Consider the following 26,037-nt stretch of genomic DNA (forward strand, 5'->3'; position numbering starts at 1 on the left):
GGATTGCACTGCTCCGGCAGCAGTTATTCAGACATCGGAGTTGCTGTGTTTCCACTACAACCAGAGGGGCCACAAGAAGGCCAATTGCCCCCAGTTGACAGTTTCAGCGCCGGTGAAGGCGCCAACTCCAGAGACCCTGCGGATCACGGATGGCCGACAGGGCAAGGCAGAGGCTCCGGTGGTGAGGAGCCGAGCATTTCAGTTGACTACCGAGGAGGCACGCGTTGCACCCGATGTGGTGACGGGTATGATTCTTTCCCTCTATTTTTATTTTATAATGTTATGATATTGATATGTGCTCGGTGTATATATATATATATATATATATATATATATATATATATATATATATATATACATATATATATATATATATATGTTTTAGGATCGTTCCATGTGAACAGTATCCCAGTTCAGGTGTTATTCGACTCGGGTGTATCCCAATCGTTTGTGTCCCTTGCGCTTAGCAAGAAGTTTCCTGAGTCTTCGGGCATGTTGGATTGCCCTTTGGAGGTAGAGATTGCTGATGATCGATCGGTGCGAGCATCGATGGTGTTTCGGGATTGCGTATTGCGTCTGTTTGAGGAGCGCTACTTAGTAGACCTGGTTCCCATTCCGCTGCGTGGGAACAAGGTGATTATAGGCATGGATTGGTTGAGCCCTAATGGGGCGGTGATAGATTGCGCGCAGCAGCTAGCGCGGGTCTGGACCCTAAGCGGGGGAGAGCTAGTGATTTATGGCGAGAGGCCGCAGTGTGGACCTGCAGTATGTTCAGCAGCGAGGGCGAGACGCTACCTTCAGCAGGGATGCGCAGGATATGTCTCGTACGTGGTGGATACCCTGGAGGCGGGTAAGGCGACAGTGAGCAAGGTTCCGGTGGTGCAAGATTTCGCAGATGTTTTCCCAGAGGAGCTTCCTGGGATACCTCCGGAGCGACAGGTGGAGTTCAGGATTGACCTCGTTCCTGGTGCGGCACCGTATCGGTTGGCTCCTCCCGAGATGCAGGAGTTGTCTACGCAGCTGCAGGAGTTGCTAGACAAGGGATTTATTCGTCCGAGTAGTTCACCCTAAGGAGCCCCGATCCTGTTTGTGAAGAAGAAGGATGGGTCGTACCGGATGTGCATAGACTATCGGGAGCTTAATAAGGTAACGGTGAAGAACCGTTACCCACTCTCGAGGATTGATGATCTCTTTGACCAGCTTCAGGGAGAGTCTTGGTTTTCCAAGATCGATTTGCGTTCGGGATACCATCAGATGAGGGTCAGGGAGGAGGATACGCAGAAGACTGCGTTTCGGACGTGCTATGGCCACTATGAGTTTGTGGTGATGCCGTTTGGGCTCACCAATGCTCCTGGCGCGTTCATGGACCTCATGAACCGCGTATGCAGACCGATGTTGGATCGGTCTGTGATAGTCTTTATTGATGACATCTTGGTTTATTCCAAAACTCAGGAGGAGCATGAGGAGCATCTGAGAGAGGTGTTGGAGACCCTGAGGAGGGAGAGCTTGTATGCCAAGTTCTCCAAGTGTGAGTTTTGGTTGCGCGAGGTGCAATTTCTTGGACACCTTGTCAACCAGAACGGGATTCTGGTCGATCTGGCCAAGGTCGAGGCCATGATGAGATGGGAGGTTTCGAAATCTCCATCTGAGATTCGGAGTTTCCTGGGATTAGCAGGATACTATCGGAGATTTATTCAGGATTTCTCCAAGATAGTCGTACCCCTGACGCGACTGACTAAGAAAGTCGTGGTCTTTCGATGGGGACCCGAGCAGCAGGCTGCATTTGAGACATTGAGATAGAGACTGTGCGAGGCGCCGATCTTATCCCTGCCAAAGGGCGTAGAGGATTTTGTGGTATATTGCGACACGTCCATTTCAGGGATGGGCGCGGTACTGATGCAGAGGGGGCATGTCATTGCCTACGCTTCGAGGCAGCTCAAGCCTCACGAGGTGAACTACCCGACGCATGATTTGGAGTTGGGGGCAGTGGTTTTTGCCCTCAAGATTTGGCGGCATTACCTCTACGAGGTTCGATGTACCATCTACACGGACCACAAGAGTTTGAGGTACCTCATGGATCAGCCAAATCTGAACATGAGGCAACGTCGGTGGTTGGACGTGGTGAAGGATTATGATTGTGAGATCCTTTACCACCCGGGGAAGGCCAACGTGGTGGCCGATGCGCTTAGCCGCAAGGCGGCGCCGATCAGGGATATGTGCATGAGGATGACCGTAGTGACTGCCTTGTTAGAGCAGATTCGGGAGGCCCAACAGGAGGCTATCAAGGAGGAACATTGGAAGAGTGAGCGTGTGGTGGGTCAGGTTTCCTCCTTTGATTATGATAGCCGAGGACTATTGACACTACACCGTAGGGTGTGGGTGCCGTATCACGGAGGCGTGCGCCAGATTTTGATGGAGGAGGCGCACAAGTCCCGATTCTCTATTCATCCTGGGGCGACGAAGATGTATAGGGATCTTCGTCTAGATTATTGGTGACCCTGCATGAAGCGGGATGTGGCATGGTACGTTGAGCGGTGCTTGACCTGCAGGAAGGTCAAGGCCGAACATTAGAGGCCGCATGGCAAGATACAGCCATTGGATATTCCACTGTGGAAATGGGAAGATATCACGATGGATTTTATCATGAAGCTTCCCAAGACCGCGCGTGGAGTGGATTCGATTTGGGTCATCGTGGATCGATTGACCAAGAGTGCTCACTTTATCCCGATTCAGGAGAGTATATCGGCCGAGAAATTGGCCGACATCTATATCAGGGAGATCGTGGCGTGGCACGGGATGCCAGTATCGGTTATCTCGGACAGGGATGTGCGTTTTACTTCCAGATTTTAGAAGAGATTTCATGACGAGTTGGGCACTCATTTGCATTTTAGCACCGCCTTTCACCCGCAGATGGATGGTCAAAGCGAGCGGACCATCCAGACTCTGGAGGATATGTTGCGGGCGTGCGTGCTAGACTTCGGTGGTAGTTGGGATACCTATCTTCCCTTGGCTGAGTTCTCCTACGACAACAGCTACCATGCGAGTATTGACCGTCCCCCATTCGAGATGTTGTACGGTCGGAGGTGCAGGACCCCGATATGCTGGGGTGAAGTTGGCCAGAGAGTCATGGGGAGCACCGAGGTGGTGCTCAAGACGACCGAGAGGATCCAGCAGGTTCGGAGCAGGCTTCAGACTGCTTAGAGTCGACAGAAGAGTTACGCCGACAAGCGTCGATCCGACTTGGAGTTCCAGGTTGGGGATATGGTTCTCCTGAAGGTGTCGCCTTGGAAGGGCGTCATTCGATTTAGGAAGCGGGGCAAGTTGGGCCCGAGGTTTATTGGGTCGTTCAGGGTTGTAGCCCGGGTGGGCAAGGTGGCGTATAGACTGGATCTGCCAGTCGAGCTCAGCCAGATCCACAACACTTTCCATGTTTCTCAGCTACGGAAGTGCCTAGTGGACGACTCAGCAGTAGTGTCGTTAGAGGATATTCAGGTTGATGATAGCCTGAATTACATTGAGCGCCCAGTCGCAATCCTCGACAGGAAGTCGAAGGATTTGAGGAACAAGAGGGTGGAGCTAGTGAAGGTGCAATGGCAGCACCGCAAGGGTTCGGAATGGACTTGGGAGCCGGTGGACGAGATGATGGAGCATTACCCCGAGCTGTTTCAGGATCGAGCAGCAGACTTCGAGGACGAAGTCTAAAATAAGTAGGGGAGATTTGTAGCACCTAGTTCCTGGTACGTAAATCTTATTTGAGTGTTTTCCATTTTTTAGCCTTGGACTCGACGAGTCATAGGTCCAAGTCGTTGAGTAGAGATGGGACCCCGGGACACGTTTAAGTTGGTGACTCGGCGATTCCATATTCCGGACTCGGCGAGTCACCGTTGTTGGATGAAACCCTAAGTTTCAGGGGTTTGCACCCTATTTAAACAACATATCCGCCCCAAGCCAACCCCTATTCACCCCTCAGAGCTTCCAACCCTCGTTCTAAGCTATTCATAGAGAGTTTGAAGCAATTGTTGTGTGTTCTTGAAGGTTTTGAGGCAAAAGGGAAGTAGATCAAGAGTAAGGGAAGGAATCCAAGCATCTTTGTGCTCTCTCAGTAGTTCCTTTGAGGTATAACCCGTTTTCCCTCTGTTTCTATGCTTATTACTTCATTTAAGTCATTCTTGAGCCAATCCCCAAGCTTGTATGTGCAAATTATTTCGTAATAAGCTGATTGACCCTTAGATCTAGGCATGGTTGAGCTCCAGGAGCTCAGATCTGTTGCCTTTATGGACCCTCATTGCATGAAGACCCTAGATCTACCCTTTTGGGTGCATTTTGAACCCTAAAACCCTTATTGGTGAATATCTACACGTAAAGTTGGAAACTTTACGTGTGATTCATGCTCTAGGAACCCAGATCTGTGAATGGAATGGACTGGAATCGAGCAAATTCGTGTAGTTAATGGTTGCATGGCAATGACTCGGCGAGTCGGTTCGCGAGTCTCCAAGTTTGTCCCCTTTTCGTAGTGTCGAGTGAGCAGTGAGTCACGGGGTGTGACTCAGTGAGTTGGAAGTTGAACTCATCTATGGAGGAACTCGGCGATTCAATGCCCTGACTTGGCGAGTTCAAGGCAATCTCCTTAGATCAAGAACAGACTCGGCGAGCTGTTCATACAACTCGGCGAGTCGCAGCATAAGTGTTCTTCGGATGAAGATGAACTCAGCGAGCTGTTCATACAACTCGGCGAGTCTTAGCATAAGTGTTCATCGGATGAAGATGAACTCGACGAGTTGTTCATACAACTCGGCGAGTAGGATGAAAGACTTAAATAACAGTTTAGAAGGAGAACTCGTCGAGTCATCGCCTAACTCGACGAGTAGAAACGGGATTCAGGACAATTGTTTGGGTAGGGACTCGGCGAGTTGGAAAGCTAACTCGGCGAGTCGGGTCAACTGAAAGTTGACTCTGACTTTGACTTAGGGCATGATCAGGGGTAAAATGGTCATTTTACCCAAAGGACAGTTAGCAGTGTTTGATTGAGTATGTTGTGGGAATTGCAGCCGGAGGATTTCCGGAGCAGCAGCAGCAGCAGTAGACAGTCAGTTCCCGATCAGATCAGCAGCTACTTCGAGGTGAGTTACCTTCTAGTAGCGGTGGGTCTACGGCCACAATGCCGGCCCACCAGTAGGAGTTGTATGTAGATGATTGTCTCTGTGATATTCATCTAGTGATTACTATTATCTGTGTTATGTTTATGTGCTAGTATGATATGATGCTATGTGCTAGTGACAGTAGGGGAGATAGTCCCCGAGGTATCCGGTCGGTAGGGCCGAAGGGGTAGTCATACCCAGCCATGTTAGATAGATTCTGATATTGTGATACATGTTATGTGGTAGTAGTAGAGGGGAAGAATAGTTCCCCAGTATCCGGTCGAGAGGACCGTAGGGGAGGCCAACACCCATATATGCTAGGCAGTATCCGGTCGAGAGGACCGAAGGGGAGGCCAGCACCCAGATATGCTAGGCAATATCCGGTCGAGAGGGCCGAAGGGGTAGGTCGGGCACCCAATATGCCTGACAATATATGTATGCTATGAGATTATATGGTATGTGGTACAGTGGGGGGGAACTCATTAAGCTTTGTGCTTACGTTTCTCAGTTGTTGTTTCAGGTACCTCTTTAGCCAAGGGGAAGGAGCAGGCGCGGTAGCGGCTCGTCACACACACTCCTTGATTTCGCATTTATGAGTTTACCCTGGGATTGATACTCTGATATTTGATTGATCGAATGTTGTCGTTTTCAATTTGGTTTTCGATGTGAAATGGTTTAATCAAACAATGTTTTAACTATTAATGCTTTCATGTAATGTTTTATAATGAAATTTTTGGACGTGAAAATTGGGTCGTTACATTTTAAGTTTTAAAAATATTTTATTTACTTGTGTTCTTGAATAATAGAATCTATGGTCTGTGACTCTGTTCTCAAATAATCATGTGCAATAATTTGTGTATTGTTTTTTGGTTCATATTTTAGTTCTTTAGATCTTGTTACTTGTCTTTTGTGCTGAAGGAATGTTGTTTTTTCCTTATCTTTTTATTTCCTTTTATATCTTTTAAGACGAAGCAAATTCATGAAATCACGTATTTCCTTTTAACTGCAAGAAGAAAGGATGCACGCCCCGTGAAAATCAAAAGGAACAAGGATGTGGTCAAGTTTAAAGTCTGTTGGTCAAAGTATCTTTACACTTTATCTAGCTCAACTCTCTTGGATATTCAATTATTTATTAGTTTTATTAATATATTTTAAAAAATAATTTATACAGGTGACGTCAACACTTGGTTAACCAAAAGGACTACTTGTTAATGAGATCAAAGCATGAGCAACTAAAACCATAATTGAAATTATAGAAAACGAGATCAACAAAAAAGATGGAAATTTATCCCTAGAGATTCCAAATGACAAAACAAATAAAGATTAAAGAAGAAAAGTGTTTTTAAGATTCAAGAACAAGAGAGACTAAATGTGCTGAGGAACATAAAACATATCTATAAAGTACATTGCTTTTCTTGCATTCAGCACTTCATTTTTTTCTCAATAGTTTAATAAAAACATCTCTACCTGTATAATTATGTGTCATATGTTTACCATGATTCTTGTTTTTAATGCAGTAATGAGATCCTTTTAGATCGTCTTAAGAGCTCAGTTGCAGTGGTTCTGTATACATATGGAAGACTATAATTCAATAAAAATTAATTTGGTTAATGAAATCTTCAGAAAACAAAAATAAAAGTGTAAGGATGGTATTATTACAAACATATGCATAAATATTCACAAATAACATTATTTGGTGAAGATTGTTTTGAAATTTTAATGTGTATTTTCCCGTGTCATATAGAGGAAAATAATATAAATTTTCTAACATCAAAAGATCTTTAAGTAATTATCATGGATTTTGGTTGCAGTAATTAGTTTAAATGCAGAAATAGCAAACCTTTGGTCCATGTTCCCATTCCTTATAGGTGATAGTTGTTTTGCCTTCATGTCAATTTCGGAGACGACAATTAGAAATCATATGGAGGACCGAGAATAAATAAAAGCATCTACATATATAGGAAGACCTTCATGTGAATCCCATTATTCAAAAAATCTACCATAAGCTTTTATCTCAAGTTCTATAGTCTTGAATATTACATGTATGGCTAAACAGCCATAGGAAGACCTTCAATTTGAATCGCTACATAACATCTAAAATCAAGCAATTAAGAAGTGTTGAATATAGCCACCTAAAACAACAGCAACGCAAGAGCACCTTATATCAGATCCCTATTAGATAATGGGATACTATCATATCTCATTAACAATTTAAAAGAGCATCAACAAAAGAAAATACAATAACCAAAAAGAATTTACCATGGGTAAGAGAAACTAAATGTTGAAAAACTATTGAAATTTGAAATTTGTTTACCTTCTATACTATTTCTTTCTATCAGAAGGATAAGGACACAATGCATATATAGTATGTTCTTGGATCTGGGATAAAACTGAATGGGACTAACTTTATCCTTCATCTACAGGGGAACGTATCGTTCAAGTATAGGGGCTCGCTCGGGGATGCAAATCGATAAGTCCTTTGAAAGATAGGTTTTCCTGGAGATGCTTGAATTGGTGAAGTATTTGGCTACTCAGGTTAGTATATCGAAGGCTATTTGTTAATTTTAGCATATGGTTATACTAATAAACTTGATTTCATGGACTTGAAACATACTTTTAAAAAGAAATAAACTATTTCTTATGTAATATTTCAAATGAATACATGACCATTTTACCATTGCTTCCTATTTGTACAATCTAGGTATTTAACAGCAGACTAATGTTATGCAAGGATATTTAACAATAAGTGCACATGTTCAAAGTATAAATATATGCTTTAAAAATTATAATTATTTACTCCATAAGTAATATGAAACATTCCATTTATAAAGTAGTTATCTTCGATTCTATTATTCTGAGCAACAAAAGAAATTGAACTAAAAAATCAAACTGTCAGTAAAAACGTATTTACCTAAAATCACATAAAAATAGCTTATTGATTAATTCACTAGGGCCGTGATTATCACGGCCCAATATATATATATATATATATATATATATATATATATATATATATATATATATATATATATATATATATATATATATATATATAGCAAAGTGAATGATTTTAAAATTTGTCGAAGCAATCATAAATTTGTCGTTCCTGTTTCACCTTTCACGATTATTGCATTATTAATATTTTTTTACTTTGACTTTTATTTTGGTGGTTTTGAGTTGACAGTGATTTTAATACGGTGTATTTAGAATGCCCCAAATATCATCCATGGTTAACAACGATTGCGAACTCTGTCTCTGCTTCTACTTCTTTTTCTACTTCGGGGGTGTTTGATTTAGCTTTTGAGAGGGCAAAAGTCTTTTTAGGAAAAGTTGCAAAAAGTTAGGTGTACCTAACTTTTCCAAAAATTTCATTTTCCTTATATCAAAAAGTACCTTTTATAAGATCTTTATGTTTTTACCAAACATCTTTGGGCTTTTATCTTTTCCAAAGGTAGCTACTAAACACACAACCCATAAACACTCTATTTTTTAAGTCAAACATTTACTACTAAAAACACACCCTAAATATGGGAAAATGTGTAAAAAGCCAGAAACATTTATGTGAGCATTGTAATTTGTGAATTTTAAATACAATTAATTATTTATTTAAATTATTCTAGCAACGTAACATCCCAATCAACGACCAACCACTACCTTTGCCGCCTACAACAACGGCCGACCACCGCTTAGAAAACATCGGCAGCCTACCGGCAACCACCTATATTAATGTTGGTCCACGGTGTAGAAAAAACAGAAAGATAAAAGAGAGAGTTCGTGACTGTGAGGAAGAAATATCTATAGGAAGAAACAGATGGAGATAGAGACCGAGCAACACTGGTTCAGTGGCAACAATGCTCCGGTGGCGACAGTTCTCTGATGGCGCCGCTATTCCAATCGTCGGCTACTTATTGCCTACCAGATCGAGAGAAAGAAAGAAATACAGATCAGATGAGTTGGTTTGGTTAGGCCAGCGATGAGTGAAGGTAGTTATCCGGTGGCGGCGAAGGTCTAGTCTGATAGTGACGGTGGTCTTTGGTGGCCACAACAACATAGGGAACAACATAGAAAACTCAAAAAATCGAGATTAATGTTATGACAAGGCTCTAGGGTTTTGCGTTAAAAAAAGAGATGAGCTTGGATTGTATAATAGGCTAAAAGATTAGATATTTCTTTTCTTAATCATGTTTTAGAAGATTACGTTTTTTTAATTAAAAGTTAAAAAGTAATTACTATTTATTTATTAGCTAATAAATACATTTGACTAATCATAATAAAAAAAGTAAAGTATTTAGGGGTGTTTATTTAGCCATAAAACAAACACCCCCTTCAACTTCTTATTGATTGATAATTATGTCCACTGCCACCGGCGATGGCAAGCAACCCTCCACCTCCTCCTCCTTAGACTCGTCACAACCATGCCGTCTTTTCAATTTTCCTGAGATTCTCTTAGCAACTGACAACTTCAACGAATCTTTAGTAATCGGGCACGGGGGGTTTGGAAAAGTTTACAAAGGAAACGTTATCAACGGAACAATCGTTGCCGTTGCCGCCGTTAAACGATTGGATTCCATGTCCGCTCAAGGTTCAACAGAGTTCTGGGCAGAAGTTGAGATGCTTTCAACCTTGCGTCACTGTCACCTTGTATCTTTGTTTGGTTACTGTAATCATGAAAAAGAGATGCTGCTGATCTATGAATATATGCCCAATGGAACACTCGAAGACCACCTCCATAAACTTGGTACCCATCTTTCATGGCTTCAACGACTCAAGATCTGCATAGGAGCTGCCCGTGGGTTAGACTACCTCCACACTGGTATGGGGGTTGACTTTGGTGTTATACATCGTGATGTCAAGACGTCAAATATCTTGTTGAGTGAAAACTGGGCAGCTAAAATTTCAGACTTTGGGTTGTCCAAAATTGGTCCAACGAATCAACGATCGACTTATGTGAACACACTTGTTAAAGGCACGTTTGGGTATCTCGATCCTGATTATTTCTTCAATGGAAGGCTCACAAGGAAATCTGACGTGTACGCATTTGGCGTGGTATTGTTGGAAGTGTTGTCTAGGAAGCGTGCAGTGGATGAAAGTCTTGATGAAGAGCAACATAATTTAGCAAGATGGGTTCAAGAATCTATCAAAGAAGGCAATTTGAAGCGTGTAATTGATTACGACATAAGGGGTGAAATATCCCCAAAATGTTTGAAGGGGTTTGTTAGAATTGCAGAGAGATATTTGCATATCAATCCAAAGCAGCGTCCTACCATGGCTGAGGTTGTGGTAAGTCTAGATTTTGTATTGACCTTACAAGAGAAAACCAATAGCTCCTTGAAGGTTGCTAGTAGAACAATATTTGGAAGAATGCTACATATGTTTTTGTTTCCTTTCCCCTCCAATGGTATTTTAAGCTATACTAGTAATACTACTTACAAGCATTATATAGATTCTTTTAATAGCGACTATATATAATGATCTGTTTGTATTCAATTATTTCAGCCAATGATGATTCAAAGGTATTAAGTAATAGCAAGGACAACAATAGAAACCTCGGTGATACTATAGGGGCTTTCAACAAAGATTTCAGAATTCCTATTCCAAGTTTGAAAGTATTCAAGTTTGGTGATTTAGGAAAGGCTACAAGAAATTTTAGTCAAGATTTGCTGTTGGGTATGGGAGGTTTCGGAGAGGTGTTCTTAGGTTGGGTTGACAAGAACACATTGGCCCCATCAACAACAGAAGGTGTTGGAATTCCTGTTGCTGTTAAAAGGTACAGTCAAGGTCTTCCAGAATGGCAGGTAATAGATATACATACATAAGTGTGAATGAAACGATACTAATGAATTTTTTTTTTATGAATGTAACTTAAAAAATTTTGTGACATCAGAGCGTGGTGGCCATTTTAGGAAGGTTGGATCATCCAAATATTATTAATCTTTTGGGATACTGCGATGATAAGGAACACAAATGCTTGCTTGTTTACGAGTACATGCAGAACCGAAATCTTGGCCACTTCTTATTTGGAGGTATAATAATAATAATAATAATAATAATAATAATAATAATAATAATAATAATATGCTTTCTTGACTCCTTCACAAAAAAAAAAAAAGCTATATATTTTTACTCAAAAGTTGAATTTGTAGATGTCTCCACACCACTTTCATGGAGAACACGAGTTATGATAATGATAGGAGTAGCCCGTGGACTTGCTTATATGCATTCCTCAAAAGATCAAGTCATACACCGTGATGTTAAAACCTCTAACATTTTGTTGGATCAGGTACTCACTCTTAAGCTACTTAAGATTTTAGGTTTTGTTTTATTTTAATTGTTATTTTTCCAGGATTTTAATGCCAAAATCGGGGATTTTGGGTTGGCAAGATTTGGTCCTGAAATCCGAAAAATAGATGCTTCTACACGCATTATTATGGGCACATTAGGTTATTTAGATCCAGCGTATCTAAGCAATGGTATGTAACATGTATTAGTATATTTATGGGTACTAATTAGTAATTACTACTATAGTATAAAGAGTAATAAAGTAGAGTTTAATGTTACAACAGGTCATTTGAGTGTGAAGAGTGATGTGTATAGTTTGGGAGTGGTGTTGTTGGAAACCTTAACAGGCCAACAAGCATGGGAAATGAAGCGACACATTCATGATTTTAGTTTGGTAAAATGGGCAACTCCATTCCTAACAGATAGAATGAAGCTAAACAAGATAATGGATGTGCGTCTTGGACAAAATTACCCCTTAGAAGCTGCTTTTGCATGTGCAACATTAGCATTAAGATGTGTAGCTATGGATCGTAAAGACAGGCCTTCAAGTGAAGAAGTTTTTCAGAGCTTGGAACAAATTAATACTATATGGTGAGGACTCATAAATCATTGGCTAGCAAATTAATACATGACATGTGTTCTGTTCTGTGTTGTATGGAGGCAACGCTAAGTTTGTTTCTTCATAGCTACAAGATGCATTCAGCAGCTAATTTTAGGATCAAACCTATGCAAAGGTATTACAATGATGGGCTCAACATGAAGAATTAAAAAGGCCAGAGTCCAACCTTTCACAATCCTAAGGGCAATTTGGGAATTTCATATAGGGGTTACAAATAGCTTTTTCAAAGTTATATATTTGAATCACAACCAAAAAGAACAAGTGAAAGGGTACTTGAAGAACACACTTCAACTTCACTAAATATTGAGGTAATTAGATGAAACGTATTATGATGGTTTTTTTTAATAGATGAATGTCATTACCATATTTTATTTTGTAAACAATGGTGATCTTTTGTGAATATTTATAATCATGTTTGATTCAAGGTACAATGCCTTAATAAGAAAAAGATAAAATACATGGTTGTAATGAATAAGACTCATTACAACTTTTTCATACATAAACTGATAAAAGTACAAAAACACTGGCTAAAGTTTTCAAAATTTGGATTTTAGCTGGTAAAAGGTCATAAACTTGTGTTGTATATTCAAGTTTTCTTCTGAAATCACTCTTTGGTCAAAACATCCATGCACCGGAGTTCCATTTCCATGGACTAGAGTGTTGTTGGAATTCTTAGCATATCATTAGTTCAACTCTTTTTCATGTTTGGTAATTTGTACTTACTATTTTGTTATATCACCATTTTAACAAATATACCATATATATTGGAACCAACTATGCTAGTGTGCTACTAAATTGTTATTTGCAAATTTGACATAAGAAAATTTCATAACCATTTTGTATCATCTATATTCGAATCATTCATGTTTGATGCATGCATGATTACCTAAAGATAGTTTGTTATACTAGTATGTTTTTTTGCACAATATCTAATACCATTTGTATACGTGGGAGTGGGGCACACAATGTTCACTCTGCTGACCCTTGAGATTCCTATTCCTTATTCTTTGCAGAAACATCCTTGTCACTTTTCTCTTTTGGTTCATCACCTTCAGCTTCTTCTTTAGCATGATGCTCTTTTTCTTTTACATTTGAATTTGAACCACCTTCCTCAGCCTGCTGCTTCTTCCCTTTTTCCAATTGATCACCGGATTTACCACCACCAATTTTTAAGCGTCCAAAAGTTTGACTCAAACTAGGTTCTTCACCAGCTGATAGAGAAGTTCTTTTAGAACCCTCTGATAGAGATTTCCTTCTTAGAAAAGTTTGACTCAATCCATGTTGATGTTGCGCCGAAAGAGGTTTTTTTGACTTGGTCTTTTCTGATTCCCCATCATCACCAGATTTGTTCTTACTATGATGATCAGACAAAACCGGCTGCTGCTGCTTTTGCTTTTCTGATTCCCCGGCAACCTGTTGCATGGCGGCTTCTTCAGCTAATTCATTGCGTTCAAAAAACTCACGCCAACAAGGCTCATTAAACTCCCGCCACAATTCCTCTTGTGCTGCAGAACCTTCCGTGGGCTGCATGCATAATTATATTAAAACCTTCATTACTTTATACTATAAATTATAAATTAACAAACTCACCTCGTAGGTTACTGCCCGAATTAATTTGATGGCCTTGCTGACATTCTCACGTGGACCAAATACATTGATCAATCTCTCCCGTTCTGAACCACCAGGAGGGGCACCAGCTTCAATCTGAACATTCATTCCATAATTAATTTTAATATATAATACCCATTAATAATTAATTATATGTCAAGATCAAGATGCGTGTAACAAACCTTTATCCATGCACCAGACTCCATTTCCATCCTCAAGATATTAGTGCCGAAGCTCCCAAGGACACCAATAACCTATATAGACACACAGCTTTAGACAAGTAATCAAACACCAAAATACCCTCCAATTCAGGCTTTTGGGCAGAGCAGATTAAGAGTGCATGTGATGTGAATTGAAATTCAAGATTCCATCCCATGTTGTTGGAAACCTTCCAATTTTCATCCTTACAATGAATTCAATTCTTTTCTTTTAAAAACTGTTTGCTACTATCATTAAGCTTCATTCCTTCAATTTCCTGTCGAAGTGACTAGTAATAACTAATGATAACTTGATTCCATTCTTCCAAAACAAACATTCATTTTACAATTAATTAAAAAAAAAAAAAAGTGTAAGTTAATTATCACCTTGTTGACAGGAATGATGATGTGGTCCCCATAAATGGTTGGCGGCATCAGAATTACTGGATAAGCCAATGTACTATATGTCTACAAAGAATGAACCACATACAAATTAATTAATATGTGGGCAAGTGTAAGTATGCAACTATATATAAACCTAAAATTACAAAAAGTTAAGTTAAGTTAAGTTAAGTGGTATATATCGATCATATATGAGACTAATATATTAATCTTCAAATTAATCTCCTTGGCAAGAGCTGATAACCATGCGTATATAAATTTGAAGTTGGAACAATTAATAGTTAAAATTAATTTACATATCGGAATCTGAATGGGACAAATTAAATATTGCAAACTTTTGTCCCACACACCAACCCAACAAACATATCCTCTGTACAGAATTGAAGCAGAAGACATACATGCATGCATGCATGAATTAATAATGCCATTGGATTCTAGCTGATTTTCATTATGGAAATTAATAATTCAATTAATTATGATCTCACCTTTAGTATGTTATCTAAGATGAGTCCTTCAGCAGAATTAACTTCTTCAACAGTACCCACCAAATCAATATATGAATGACTATGAAGATTGGATTCAGAATCAGCTAAGATCCCAATTGTGGCTTTTGAGGCTTTATGAACTTCACTCATCCCTTCAAAATCTTTCCCAATGAATTTGACTAGCTGAGAAGTAACATATATAGAAAAATTAAGAGCAGGATACAAATTAATTATTTATGTTTATCAGCAAGAGAACAATTAAAACTTATTGAGTTGCATATATGTTATTAATTATTAATTGTGTGGCGTGGTGTCACATATTTACTTCTTTATTACGAATGCGATACACTTTCCTATCAAGTTTCGCCCCTCCAGCAATTGCCTCAGCAAGATGCTGAGCTCTCCGTGCATCATCTTCTGATAATTGACACACAAAAAAAAAGCATTGATTACATTTGATCTTTGATCCAACAAATAAATGAAATAAATCTAGCTAGAGATTATTTTAAAGAAACGTACACATCATACAAAAAGGGTATTTTGGGGGAAAAGAGAGAAAAGATTTGCACCAAGGGAATTAAATTTGAAATATATATATATATATATATATATATATATATATATATATATATATATATATATATATATATATATATATATATATATATATATATATATATATATATATATATATAATCGAGAAAACAAACTAATGACAAAAATCCAAAGGAAAAGGAGAATCGGTGGTGATATTGAATAATCATACATACATATATTCAACTGCTTACCAAAAATTTTCATATAGGTGAGATCATCGGCTGTGGAATCACTATCAGGCTTCAGCAACGCTTTGGGTAACCGCAGATTTGGTTCTTCAATTTTGGCTTTCGGATATTTGTCTCTTGCTGCTGCCTTTGCCTTTTGCTCCATTTTCAATTTGCCTCCTTAATTAATTCAAAACATGAAAAAATCAATATTGTGTTTCTTTTAATTTACAGGTCTCTGTACTACGTATAGTAATTACTAATTAGTAAGTAGGGTTTCAAGTAGAAACAACAAAAGCGGGAAAATCTGTTACAATTGACTTCACATTTGACTTTAATTCATACTTTATACGTACACTTAATCCATATATATATATATATATATATATATATATATATATATATATATATATATATATATATATATATATATATATATATATATATATATATATAATTTATTTACGATAATTAGTCCCTGTATATATATGTCATATATAACAATGTGTAATAGTCGCAATATGATTGGGCAATTTGTGTCCTTTTATGTTGTAAGTTGTAACGAGGACCTATAATTATAATAAAAAATATACATATATATGAGTTTCTTAGTTATTTCAGAATTATTTATATATTAGTTATTATTCAGGTTTCAAAGGAAATGCATTTTATCAAAAAAAAAAAGTATCAAAAAGAAATCTATCGATTGTATCAATGACAAACAAACCTCTTTTCCACTTTTGATTTTTTTTTTTCATGTTTTGCCAAGTTTCTAACATTTTTTCCTTCAAAACTACTTATTTTTATATATTTTACTTCTAAAAACAGTTTCAGGAAGTAATTCTTTTCCTAAAAACCATAAATATTATTCGGTCATACTTTATTTATTATTTAGAATATCCGATATTGTAAAATTAATGATGAGTAGCTAATCCCGTTACATATATATTACTCAGAGATAATTTATACTATTAGGGTAAATTATACTTGGTTTTTGGACCTAAGTAATTTGTGGTAATAATTTTGTTTTGGTTTTTGTCCCAAACCTTTTATATAAATTGATTATGTTGCCTTACATTTGATAATTATTAAACTTTAAATATTTATTTGAAATAAATTACAAATTAATTTAAAAAAAATAACATAAATATATCATCTAATAAATAAAAATTAAAATTCCTAGCTCACCTTTTTCCTTTTCGGATTTTGCTTGCTCAACATCCTCAACCTGTCTCTTCTCCTTTGATCTATAATCACCTTCTTTGTCATCTTCAGTTTTTGCAGAATCATGAGCTTCTTCACGCACATGCTCCGGCTGCTTTTCTTTTTCTATTACAATGGGCCCACCTTCCTCAGCCTGCTTCCCTTCACCGGATTCCTTATCCTTCCCTTCTTTTGTTTGTGTTTGTTTAGATCCCTCGCCACCACCAGATTTCTTAAGTCGTATAATAAGTTTTTTTGACTTCTTTTTTAATGATTCAGCTTCTGCTTCTTTAACATCATGCTCATTCTTTTCTATTTTCGGCTCAATGATACCACCTTCCTCAGCCTGCTTCCCTTTTTCCAGTTCACCGGAATATTCCTTAAGCTTGGCTTCTCCTGCATATATCCAAGTTTCAATTTAAAATGCATTTAATAAAAAAACGTGACAAAAAGAAATTATCGGTTGTATCAATACAATCTCTTCCTCTTACCAAGAAAAGTAATTTGATATTTTTTTCCATTTTTGCAAATTTAAATTTTCATTTTCAAAAAAAATAAAATAATTTACTTTAAGAATCTTGGTTTAGGTGAAATGATTTTACAGGTTTCTGAAGGGCTTCATTTGGCTTTATCAATTTATACAGTTAAGTCCTCTAAGATATAATTTACTTACGTTCGGTCCCTGCACTTGTAATATAGCGATTTGGAGATCAGGTTTCTTTTTCTAATTGAATATGATTGGCCAAATTACTAAAATTTTAAAAGCCATATATATAATTTTAGTATACCATATGCCAGATTACTAGAATTTTCAGGTTATAAATGTATTATGATGACGTACATATGCAAAATTGTTTCTTTAAAGACGTCTAAAGTATTATACGTTTTTTAGAAATCTCTTCAACCTTTCAAGTAACCCTTTTATGAGTTTGTTACTTATTTCGATCAGGTTTATTAACAAATGTGTTGAATCATTTTTGGCCCAATCATTTTTTTTTATCTTAGATTCTTAATTAATCATGTTGCCTTCTTTTGATTATAAATAGTGCTAGTCCTTATTTGATGAATTCTTTTAAAATTCTTTATTTTAAATATACAAATAATATTTGAAATTTATTTCACAAAACATAAAATGATTATCCTCTTATAAATATTAAATTCATTACCTTTTTCACTTTCAGATTCAGGTTCATCGACATGCTCTTTTTCTGTTACACCGGAACCACCTTCCTCCTTCCCTAATATTTTCGATTCATCATGAACAGGTTTGATATGTCCAAAAGTTTGACTCCATTTTGGTATTTTAAACTCTCCTTCTACTGTCTCTTTCGATTTAGATCCCTCTGGTTTCATTCGTAGAAAAGTACTAGTTTGCCGCTTTTCCTTTTTTTCTGATGAATATTCACTCTCTTGGGTAGCTCTTTCTGATATATGACCGGAACCACCTTCCTCAGCCTGCCTCTCCGGTGCACCGGAATATTCCTCAACCTGGGGCTGGGCTTCTTCAGCTAATTCATTACGTTCAAAATACTCACGCCAACAAGGCTCGTTAAACTCCCGCCACAATTCTTCTTGTGCTGCAGAAGCTTCCGTGGGCTGCATGCATAATTATATTAAAACCTTAATTTGTATAATTATATTAATTAATTATAAATTAAGAAGGATGGATTGATCACCTCATAGGTTATTGCACGAATTAATTTGATGGCTTTCATGACATTCTCACGTGGACCAAATACGTTGATTAATTTCTCCTGCTCCGAACCACCTGGAGGGGCACCTGCTTCAATCTGAACATACGCACACGCACGCACTCCATTCCATTATGTTATAAATTATTATTTAATTATTCATATATTGTGTAAATAAAATAATTCATAACAAACCTTTATCCATGCACCACACTCCATTTCCATCCTCAAGATATTTATGCTGTAGGTGCCAAGGACACGACTAACCTATATATATATATAAAAGCAACAATGATTCAGAATACTAAAAGACCAAAATACACCTGCCCCAATTCTGGGTTTTAGACTCTTAGTCCGATTAAGGGCGAGTTTGGTTTGTGGGATCCAATGGAATCGGAATTCAAGATTCCATTACATGGGATGTTTGGTTGACGAATGGATGGAATTCAATTCCGTCGGAGTTGTTTTAGATTCGTATTCGGATTTTTTTAACAGATTTTATTCATTTCAAAAGTTTAAATTAATTTATCACCTTGTTGACAGGAATGATGATGTAGTCCCCATAAATGGTTGGTGGCATCAGAATTACTGGATAAGCGAGGGTACTATATGTCTACAATGAATTAATAAACGAGGCAAGTGTAAGTATATATATATATATATATATATATATATATATATATATATATATATATATATGCAAAATAAAAAACTTTTTTGAATTTGGGAAAATAGTTGAAATGAACATCTTTTCACAGAACAGAAGAAAACCTTTAGGGTGTTATCCAGGATGAGTCCTTCAGCTATATTGACTTCTTCAACAGTACCCACTAAGTCAAGATACGAATGGCTATGAAGATTGGATTCAGCATCAGCTAATATCCCAATTGTGGCTTTTGAGGCTTTGTGAATCTCACTCATCCCTTCAAAATCTTTCCCAGCGAATTTGGCAAGCTGTGAATAGAGAAAGAGAGAACAGGGTATATACAAATTAACAACAAGAAGATGAAATTAACTTGAATTCCATTATTAATTGTGTGGAACTTACTTCTTTATTACGAATCCGATATACTTTCCTATCAAGTTTTCCACCTGCAGCAATTGACTCAGCTAGGTGCTGAGCTCTTTTTGTATCATCTTCTGATAATTGAGACAAAATAGTTGAAATATGCATGTTAGGGTTTGGGAGTTATATATGGAATCATATGAATCTAATCTTCGGAGAGATTATTTTCAAGAAACAGTTCATTTCAACTTGATTATTGATAGAAGATCCAGACAGAATCTAAACAGAGATTATTTCAAGGGAGACTGTTAACATTAACAACAGAAGGTTATTTGGAAAATGGATAGAATTCTGTGAGAAAGATCTGTAGGTATTGGAAGTTATATATGGAATCATATGAATCTAATCATAGAGGTTTATTTCAAGAAATGGTTCACTTCAATTTGATTACTGATACAAGATCCAGACAGATTCTAATTAACAGAGATAATTTCGAGCGAGCCTATTAACACTTAACAACAGAAGCTTATTTGGAAAATAGATAGAATTCTGTGAGAAATATCTGTAGGGAAAGAAGCATCATCAAGAACTATGGAAGTAGGAAATCATTTCAATGGAGACTATATATGAACAACATTGGTTACGTACAGCTTTCTTGGTGACAAAATCAAACGCACAGATCAAATATATCAGATCACTGATATCAAAAACAAGAAGAACTGTTTAAATACAAAGATTAACTTCAAGAAACCGAACCCAGAAGAAATCGCTTGAAAAGTAAACTAGATTCACCAAGAAACCTCACGAGAAATTAGAAAAAAGGAAAAGCGAACAAACATCGACATTCCACCACCTTCTTGAACACGAAAGTTGAAATGCAAATACATAAGAAATGACGGTGACATCATACAGTTTCGTAGATATATGTTCAACTTCTTACCGAAAATTTTCATATAGCAGAGATCATCATTCGGATCACCATCAGGTTTCAGCAACGCTTTGGGTAAGCGCAGATTTGGTTCTTCAATTTTAGCCTTCGGATATTTGTCTCTTGGTTGAATTGGCTCCATTTTCTTGACTCCTGTGAAGGATAGAGAACGAAGAAGACGAAGGGGAGGAAGATCGATCAAATTTGTGTGTTGCGTGAAGTGATTTGCAGGTTTCTGTGAAGGGTTTCAAGCAGATATAAGAAAGCGGGAAAATCCGTTGCAAATGACATGATGATATTTGACGTCAGCAACTCAGCATTATACACTTAACTCCTCTGAGATATAATTTATTTAATATTAGTCCCTGTGTAGTATAACAGTATAACGAATGTGGAGTTCAATTCCGGTTGGTCAATTGAATATAATTGAGCAAATTGCTAAATTAGAGTGTAACTGTGTTAATTTCTGTTCTAAGTTTTTTTTTTTTTTTTTTTTTTTTTTTTTTTTTTTTTTTAATGGTGTTTAAGGACTTATAATTTAAAAAAAAAAACATTTATTTCGGTATCCAACGAGAAATTGAACTCTGTAGGTTATAAATGACAGATTATATTCAAAATTGTTTTTCAAAGAACATTCAAAAGTTTTTTAATTATTTTTAAAGACTTATAAATGATTCACCGGGCAACCGTTCCTTCCTTTGGTTTATGATTTTCTTAATTATTTAAGATTTATTTTTAAAAATACCTTATTTAATATGTTTTTCTTCAAAATATTATTGCAAGAAAATATTTGTCGATTTGAACGTATTTTTAATTTTATAAACATTTCAACTTACATACCGATATCGTTTTGCCTTCATATCATGGGTTCCAAGATACTCAAAATACTTGCAACACTTTCTAGCAACAACTTAGTAGTTCTTGATTATATGTTTCAATATTAATATTTATTTGACAACCAACTATCAAAAATATTCACTTTAATTATTAATGAATTTTATTGTTTACAAAATCCCAATATTATGAAAATTATGAATTACATTAAGACTGTGAACGTAATTGCAATCCTTTGACGTGTTAAAATTCCGGTTTCATTTTGAATTTATATAACTGTTTTTATTAATAAAAAAAGATAAAATTATAAAATTGGTCCATATAGTTTGAAAAAAAAATCCAAAATTAAGAAATTTTATGTGGTTTTGATCGAAATGACTATTTTCTCAATTTAATTTCTTTTTTTATTTTTCATATTTATTTTAATACTTAAATAATAAAAATAAAACACAAAACTTAAACAAGTCTCTCTCTCATAAACAAAAACAAACACACACATGAATACAAAAACCGACAAAGGAAAAATGAAATTACATAAACAATTTCCACTTTCAACCAATTCTGTTATAGTTTACTTGAAAATACTATCTTTTATTAAAATCTTCCATAACTCGAAAAAACATGACTCAAGATAAGCTTTCAGGCTTCTGTTTCGGACTACCTTGTTTACTATAACCTGCAATAGCTCTGTAGCCTACAATCGTCACCGTTACCGTCCCCATTATCAACATCACCATCGCAACATGTTCAAGATAAGTTACCAGTACCCAATTATCTTATTGCTAAAATTATTGATCATGTTGAAAATCGATCTACAAAAGAAACTCAAACCACCACCCTAACAACACCAACCATTGCAATCAAAAGTTCGTTAACTCCGTCTTAAAGGTCGTTGTCATTCAGACCACCCAATCCTACCCAACCCTTATTACTGGCGAAAACTAGCTCTTAACGCTCATCCCCATCTCGTCCAGACTCCAAATTTTAAGATCCTTCCCTTTGTCGACATCTAAACTATATGATACCCCATAAATCAAAAGTTCAATAATAATTACACACGAAAAAAAAAGTTCCAGTGGATTCATATGAAGTTGCTTAGAGTGTTTATGTTACCACCGATGAAAAATCCAAGGAGATGCTAGAAACAAAAGGAGAACAAACCAAATACATGAGTTTATATTCAATGGAAGAAAAATCTCCAAAACCAAAACAAAAAAATCGCAACACATGTTCCCATACACATAACATCCGTGAATCCTTCTTTATCTTCGGCTCCAATCGAAGGACCTGGTGGGCCCCGCCACCACTCGGCAGACGAGATGAATAAATAGAATTCTCGTTACTACCATGCTTACATCGAATCAAAATAGAACTCTCATCACCACCACCGAATCATTTCAGATTAAAAAAATAACAATCCATTCAGCAAAAACATCATCATCTTCATTTAATCTAAGCATCAATTGTGAATAACCAATAAATCCATATTTAATTGAAATAAACAACCATACTCTAAGAGCAGAAGACGAATAACGTGATAAATGATGAGTAAGAACATTATAATCTGTCGCCATTAGATACAAGAACATAAATCCTTTATGATAAACCAATAAACATCATCTAGGATTTTTTTTTCAAAAGAGTTCAAGGAGCTAAAAAACTATTAGTTTTAGTACTTCACAGAGGCATCATACTATGGAAACAACATATTATGTTGTTTTACACTGAAAAAAGTTGCATCTATTTATTTATACCATTGTCTCCATCATATTCCTAATAATTAAATGATTTATACATGTGGGAAAGTGATGCTTCTAGACAGAGGCACACTATGTTATGTACCAACCTTGATTTACCTAGAAGCAAGAGATAAACCCTTGAGACAAATGATTGACCCCTTTGATTTATTTCCAAGATTGAGTCCAACTTCCCAATTGGAAACTCCGATGACATAAGTAGAATAACAGAATCATCGCGATTTTGAACAAGATAAAACCTCTGGTCGCAGACCCTCTATAGTCCAGTTGAGCTCATTGATGTATTAAATTGCATATTCAACCACTGATGTTTGACTTGCATTAATCGTTATCAGATACTATGGCTTTTGGTGCAATCATGAAACCAACAAATGGGAAAATAGGAGGGATACATGAAGAAGAAGAAAAGGTGGCAGCCTAGAGAATAAGATGTGCAACTGTGACTGATCTAGAGCTCATTTTTTTCAATTGTCAAAAAGTTATATCCAATCAACATATCTATGTGGACATACTCACGTTTATAACACTAGTGAAACCGGGGAATAAGGAGTGCACTAGTATACAAGAAAAAAACATTAATGATTAAATAAGATAAAAACTTATAGTTCCATAGGTAATAGTAACAATAACATTAACCCTTAATTTAACATTCTTGATGTTTATTCCTTGCTGTATACATATCACGAAGGCTTCGTGGTAGCCATGTGGACATGCATCACAAGCGTGCATACACCTCGTGTGCCTTGTAGTGCCACCTTCGTCTTCCATACCATATTTCACCACAACCAATCACTTTTTTTCTTCTCTATTGCAACCCTCTTATCGTCTTTCCTCTTCACCATAATAATATACTAGCACCATATATAGTTTTATGGCGGCGGTGTTGTTGGCCAAGAAGCTCTTCACCATTTTGGCATGGGGATGGTCTTAGTGAACAAAAGGTCATGTAACATCCAGATTTTTAGGGGTATTATCGTGTAGTTTGATCTTGTGATTAAAGAAGAGACTCGACGAGTTGAGGGTCCAACTCGCCGAGTCGAGCCGGGTTTTTCCCGTGGACTTAATGGGTGGACTCGATGAGTCAGAGGAGGGACTCGCCGAGTAAGCGCTGATAAGAGAAACCCTAATTTCCGGGGTTTGTGACCTATTTAAAGGCACTTATGGCCTCATTTGCGGCCACCCTTTCCCTGGAAGCAAACCCTAAAGGTCATTTGAGCTAGAAAGTGAGAAAGAAGCTATCTTGGGATTTTTAGTGCATCATTTGAGAATAAGAGAAGGAGATCAAGCAAGGATCAAGAGGGGGAAAGTTGGATCCAGTGATAGATCGTCCAGAGATTCTGAGGAAGGTAAAAGTCTGCACCTTTCTCATTATTGTTGGTTAGATCTCATGTGTTTGGAGTTTTAGGGCTTTTACCACCTTTGGTTTGGGGCTTTGAGTAAAACGGATTAGCTAGAAGCCTAGTTCTCAGATCTGGACCTTATGAGGTCCCAAGAGTCCAAAGGTCCCAACTTTATTCATCCATATGAGGGTTGTTGTGCTTAACACCTTAAGAAGGGCTTGTTTTGGCATTTTGAGGCATTTATGCCATGCATGAACGCAAAGGTCGAGACTTTATGTGTCTCTGTTGTCTTAAAAGGCTAGATCTAGGGTTTGGGATGAGAGATCTGACTTTGGACGTCTGAATGAGGAATCAGACCGAGGGGACTCGTCGAGTCCATGAGTTGACTCGACGAGTCAGTCAGGGTTTGTCCCGATAAGCTTGAGCATGCGATAGCTCGACGAGTTGAGGGTCAACTCGACGAGCTAAGCTGGACCTTCACGAGACTTCTAAGGATGTGAGTGGACTCGACGAGTCGGGTCAAACATGGATTGTTGACATGAGATTGATTTCTGTTGACTATGGGGGTTGGTCAACATAAGTAAGGGAGACCATGGGGGGGTAAAATGGTCTTTTACCCAACTCAAGAGTTAGAGAGAGAGGAATAGCCCTCATTTATTAGGGTCGTGTTAAGAGTATTGATTGAGATATTGATCTTTTGTGCTAGGCGGAGGCAAGTTCGAGTTTCGAGTGCGAGGGTATTTACTTGCTGCTTGTCAGGTGAGTCTTCTCACTATACTTTACCTAGAATGGTAATTAGAGTTATGTGACAGAGTATTTGTATGCTATTTTATGTGATGTGATGCACTGCATTATTTCTATGTGATTTATGCTGTGTGTGTGTTTCAGAGTATACAAAGTTATGACCGAAAAGTCCACAAAGTTAGGACCAGAGGGTCCACATAGTTAGGACCAGAGGGTCCACAGAGTTAGGACCAGAGGTTCCATAGAGTTAGAGCCTCGAGTGGTTAATATGTGTTTTATGTGGTATTTTGGGGAACTCACTAAGCTTCGTGCTTATAGTGTTATGTGTTATGTGTTTAAGGTTTTCATATTAGCGGGACGACATTGGCTTGATTGTACACACCAGAGGAAGAGTTATGTTTTAAGGATCCTGGATTATTAATTATTCAAATATGGAGTTATGTTTTGAAAATTTAACAAATGAGATTGTTTTACAAGTGTTATGAAAAGTATTCATTTTAAAAATGAAAAATTTGCTTTAAACTTTCACGTCGTTACAGGTGACAAAAATAAAAACATTACTGACAAATTATAGGGTATATACAATATGGTCTTATTGAACATACGAAGACAGAGCTAAAACATTAATGGCAAATTTTATCATTATTTTTGTTAGGGAAAAACCTACAAAAACCCTATGTATTATATTCCAATGCTTAAAAAAACCCTTATATAATTATTTGGTGCGAGTTAACCATTATGCTTTCTAACTTTGATTGTTTTTATGCTTTGTGACCGGTTATCCTGGTGACACAACGTTTGTGGTGGTTTGAAGGTACGGTGGTGAATGAGGTAGTGATCAATGTGGTTTTTTGTTCTTGTTCTTGTTCTTGGCAATAACAGTAAGTGTTTATAGTGGGTAAAATAGAGGTATAAGGTGATGAGGTTTATGAGGAAGATTATGAATAGCACTGGGTGTTACGTGTTCTTCATGCAGGAGGTTTTAATATGGTTTGATGGAAGTGGTTTACATGTTCACGGTGATAATAGGTGAAGTCTATGT

At 37.1% G+C, this 26,037-nt stretch overlaps 2 protein-coding genes across 2 annotated transcripts; one reads left to right on the plus strand and one right to left on the minus strand.

Moving 5' to 3' along the window:
- Positions 1-9,450: 9,450 nt before the first annotated feature.
- On the plus strand, positions 9,451-12,460 carry LOC111905929 (probable LRR receptor-like serine/threonine-protein kinase At1g56130). Its single transcript, XM_023901662.3, has 6 exons — positions 9,451-10,536; positions 10,635-10,933; positions 11,023-11,161; positions 11,282-11,418; positions 11,482-11,608; positions 11,702-12,460. The coding sequence occupies exons 1-6, from the start codon at positions 9,489-9,491 to the stop codon at positions 12,010-12,012; spliced, it is 2,061 nt and encodes a 686-aa protein (XP_023757430.1). The 5' UTR covers positions 9,451-9,488; the 3' UTR covers positions 12,013-12,460.
- A 532-nt stretch (positions 12,461-12,992) lies between these two features.
- LOC111905938 (uncharacterized) lies at positions 12,993-18,851 on the minus strand. The gene is made up of 11 exons (XM_052767174.1): positions 18,582-18,851; positions 18,372-18,485; positions 17,862-18,291; positions 16,681-17,091; positions 15,517-15,672; positions 15,054-15,145; positions 14,729-14,911; positions 14,229-14,309; positions 13,827-13,898; positions 13,627-13,740; positions 12,993-13,560 (listed from the first exon to the last, which is right to left on the minus strand). Exons 1-11 carry the CDS (start codon positions 18,609-18,611, stop codon positions 13,030-13,032), a joined length of 2,214 nt encoding a protein of 737 aa, XP_052623134.1. The 5' UTR covers positions 18,612-18,851; the 3' UTR covers positions 12,993-13,029.
- Positions 18,852-26,037: the final 7,186 nt, after the last annotated feature.

This window comes from Lactuca sativa, chromosome 9 (assembly GCF_002870075.4).
Source record: "Lactuca sativa cultivar Salinas chromosome 9, Lsat_Salinas_v11, whole genome shotgun sequence".
NCBI lineage: Eukaryota > Viridiplantae > Streptophyta > Magnoliopsida > Asterales > Asteraceae > Lactuca > Lactuca sativa.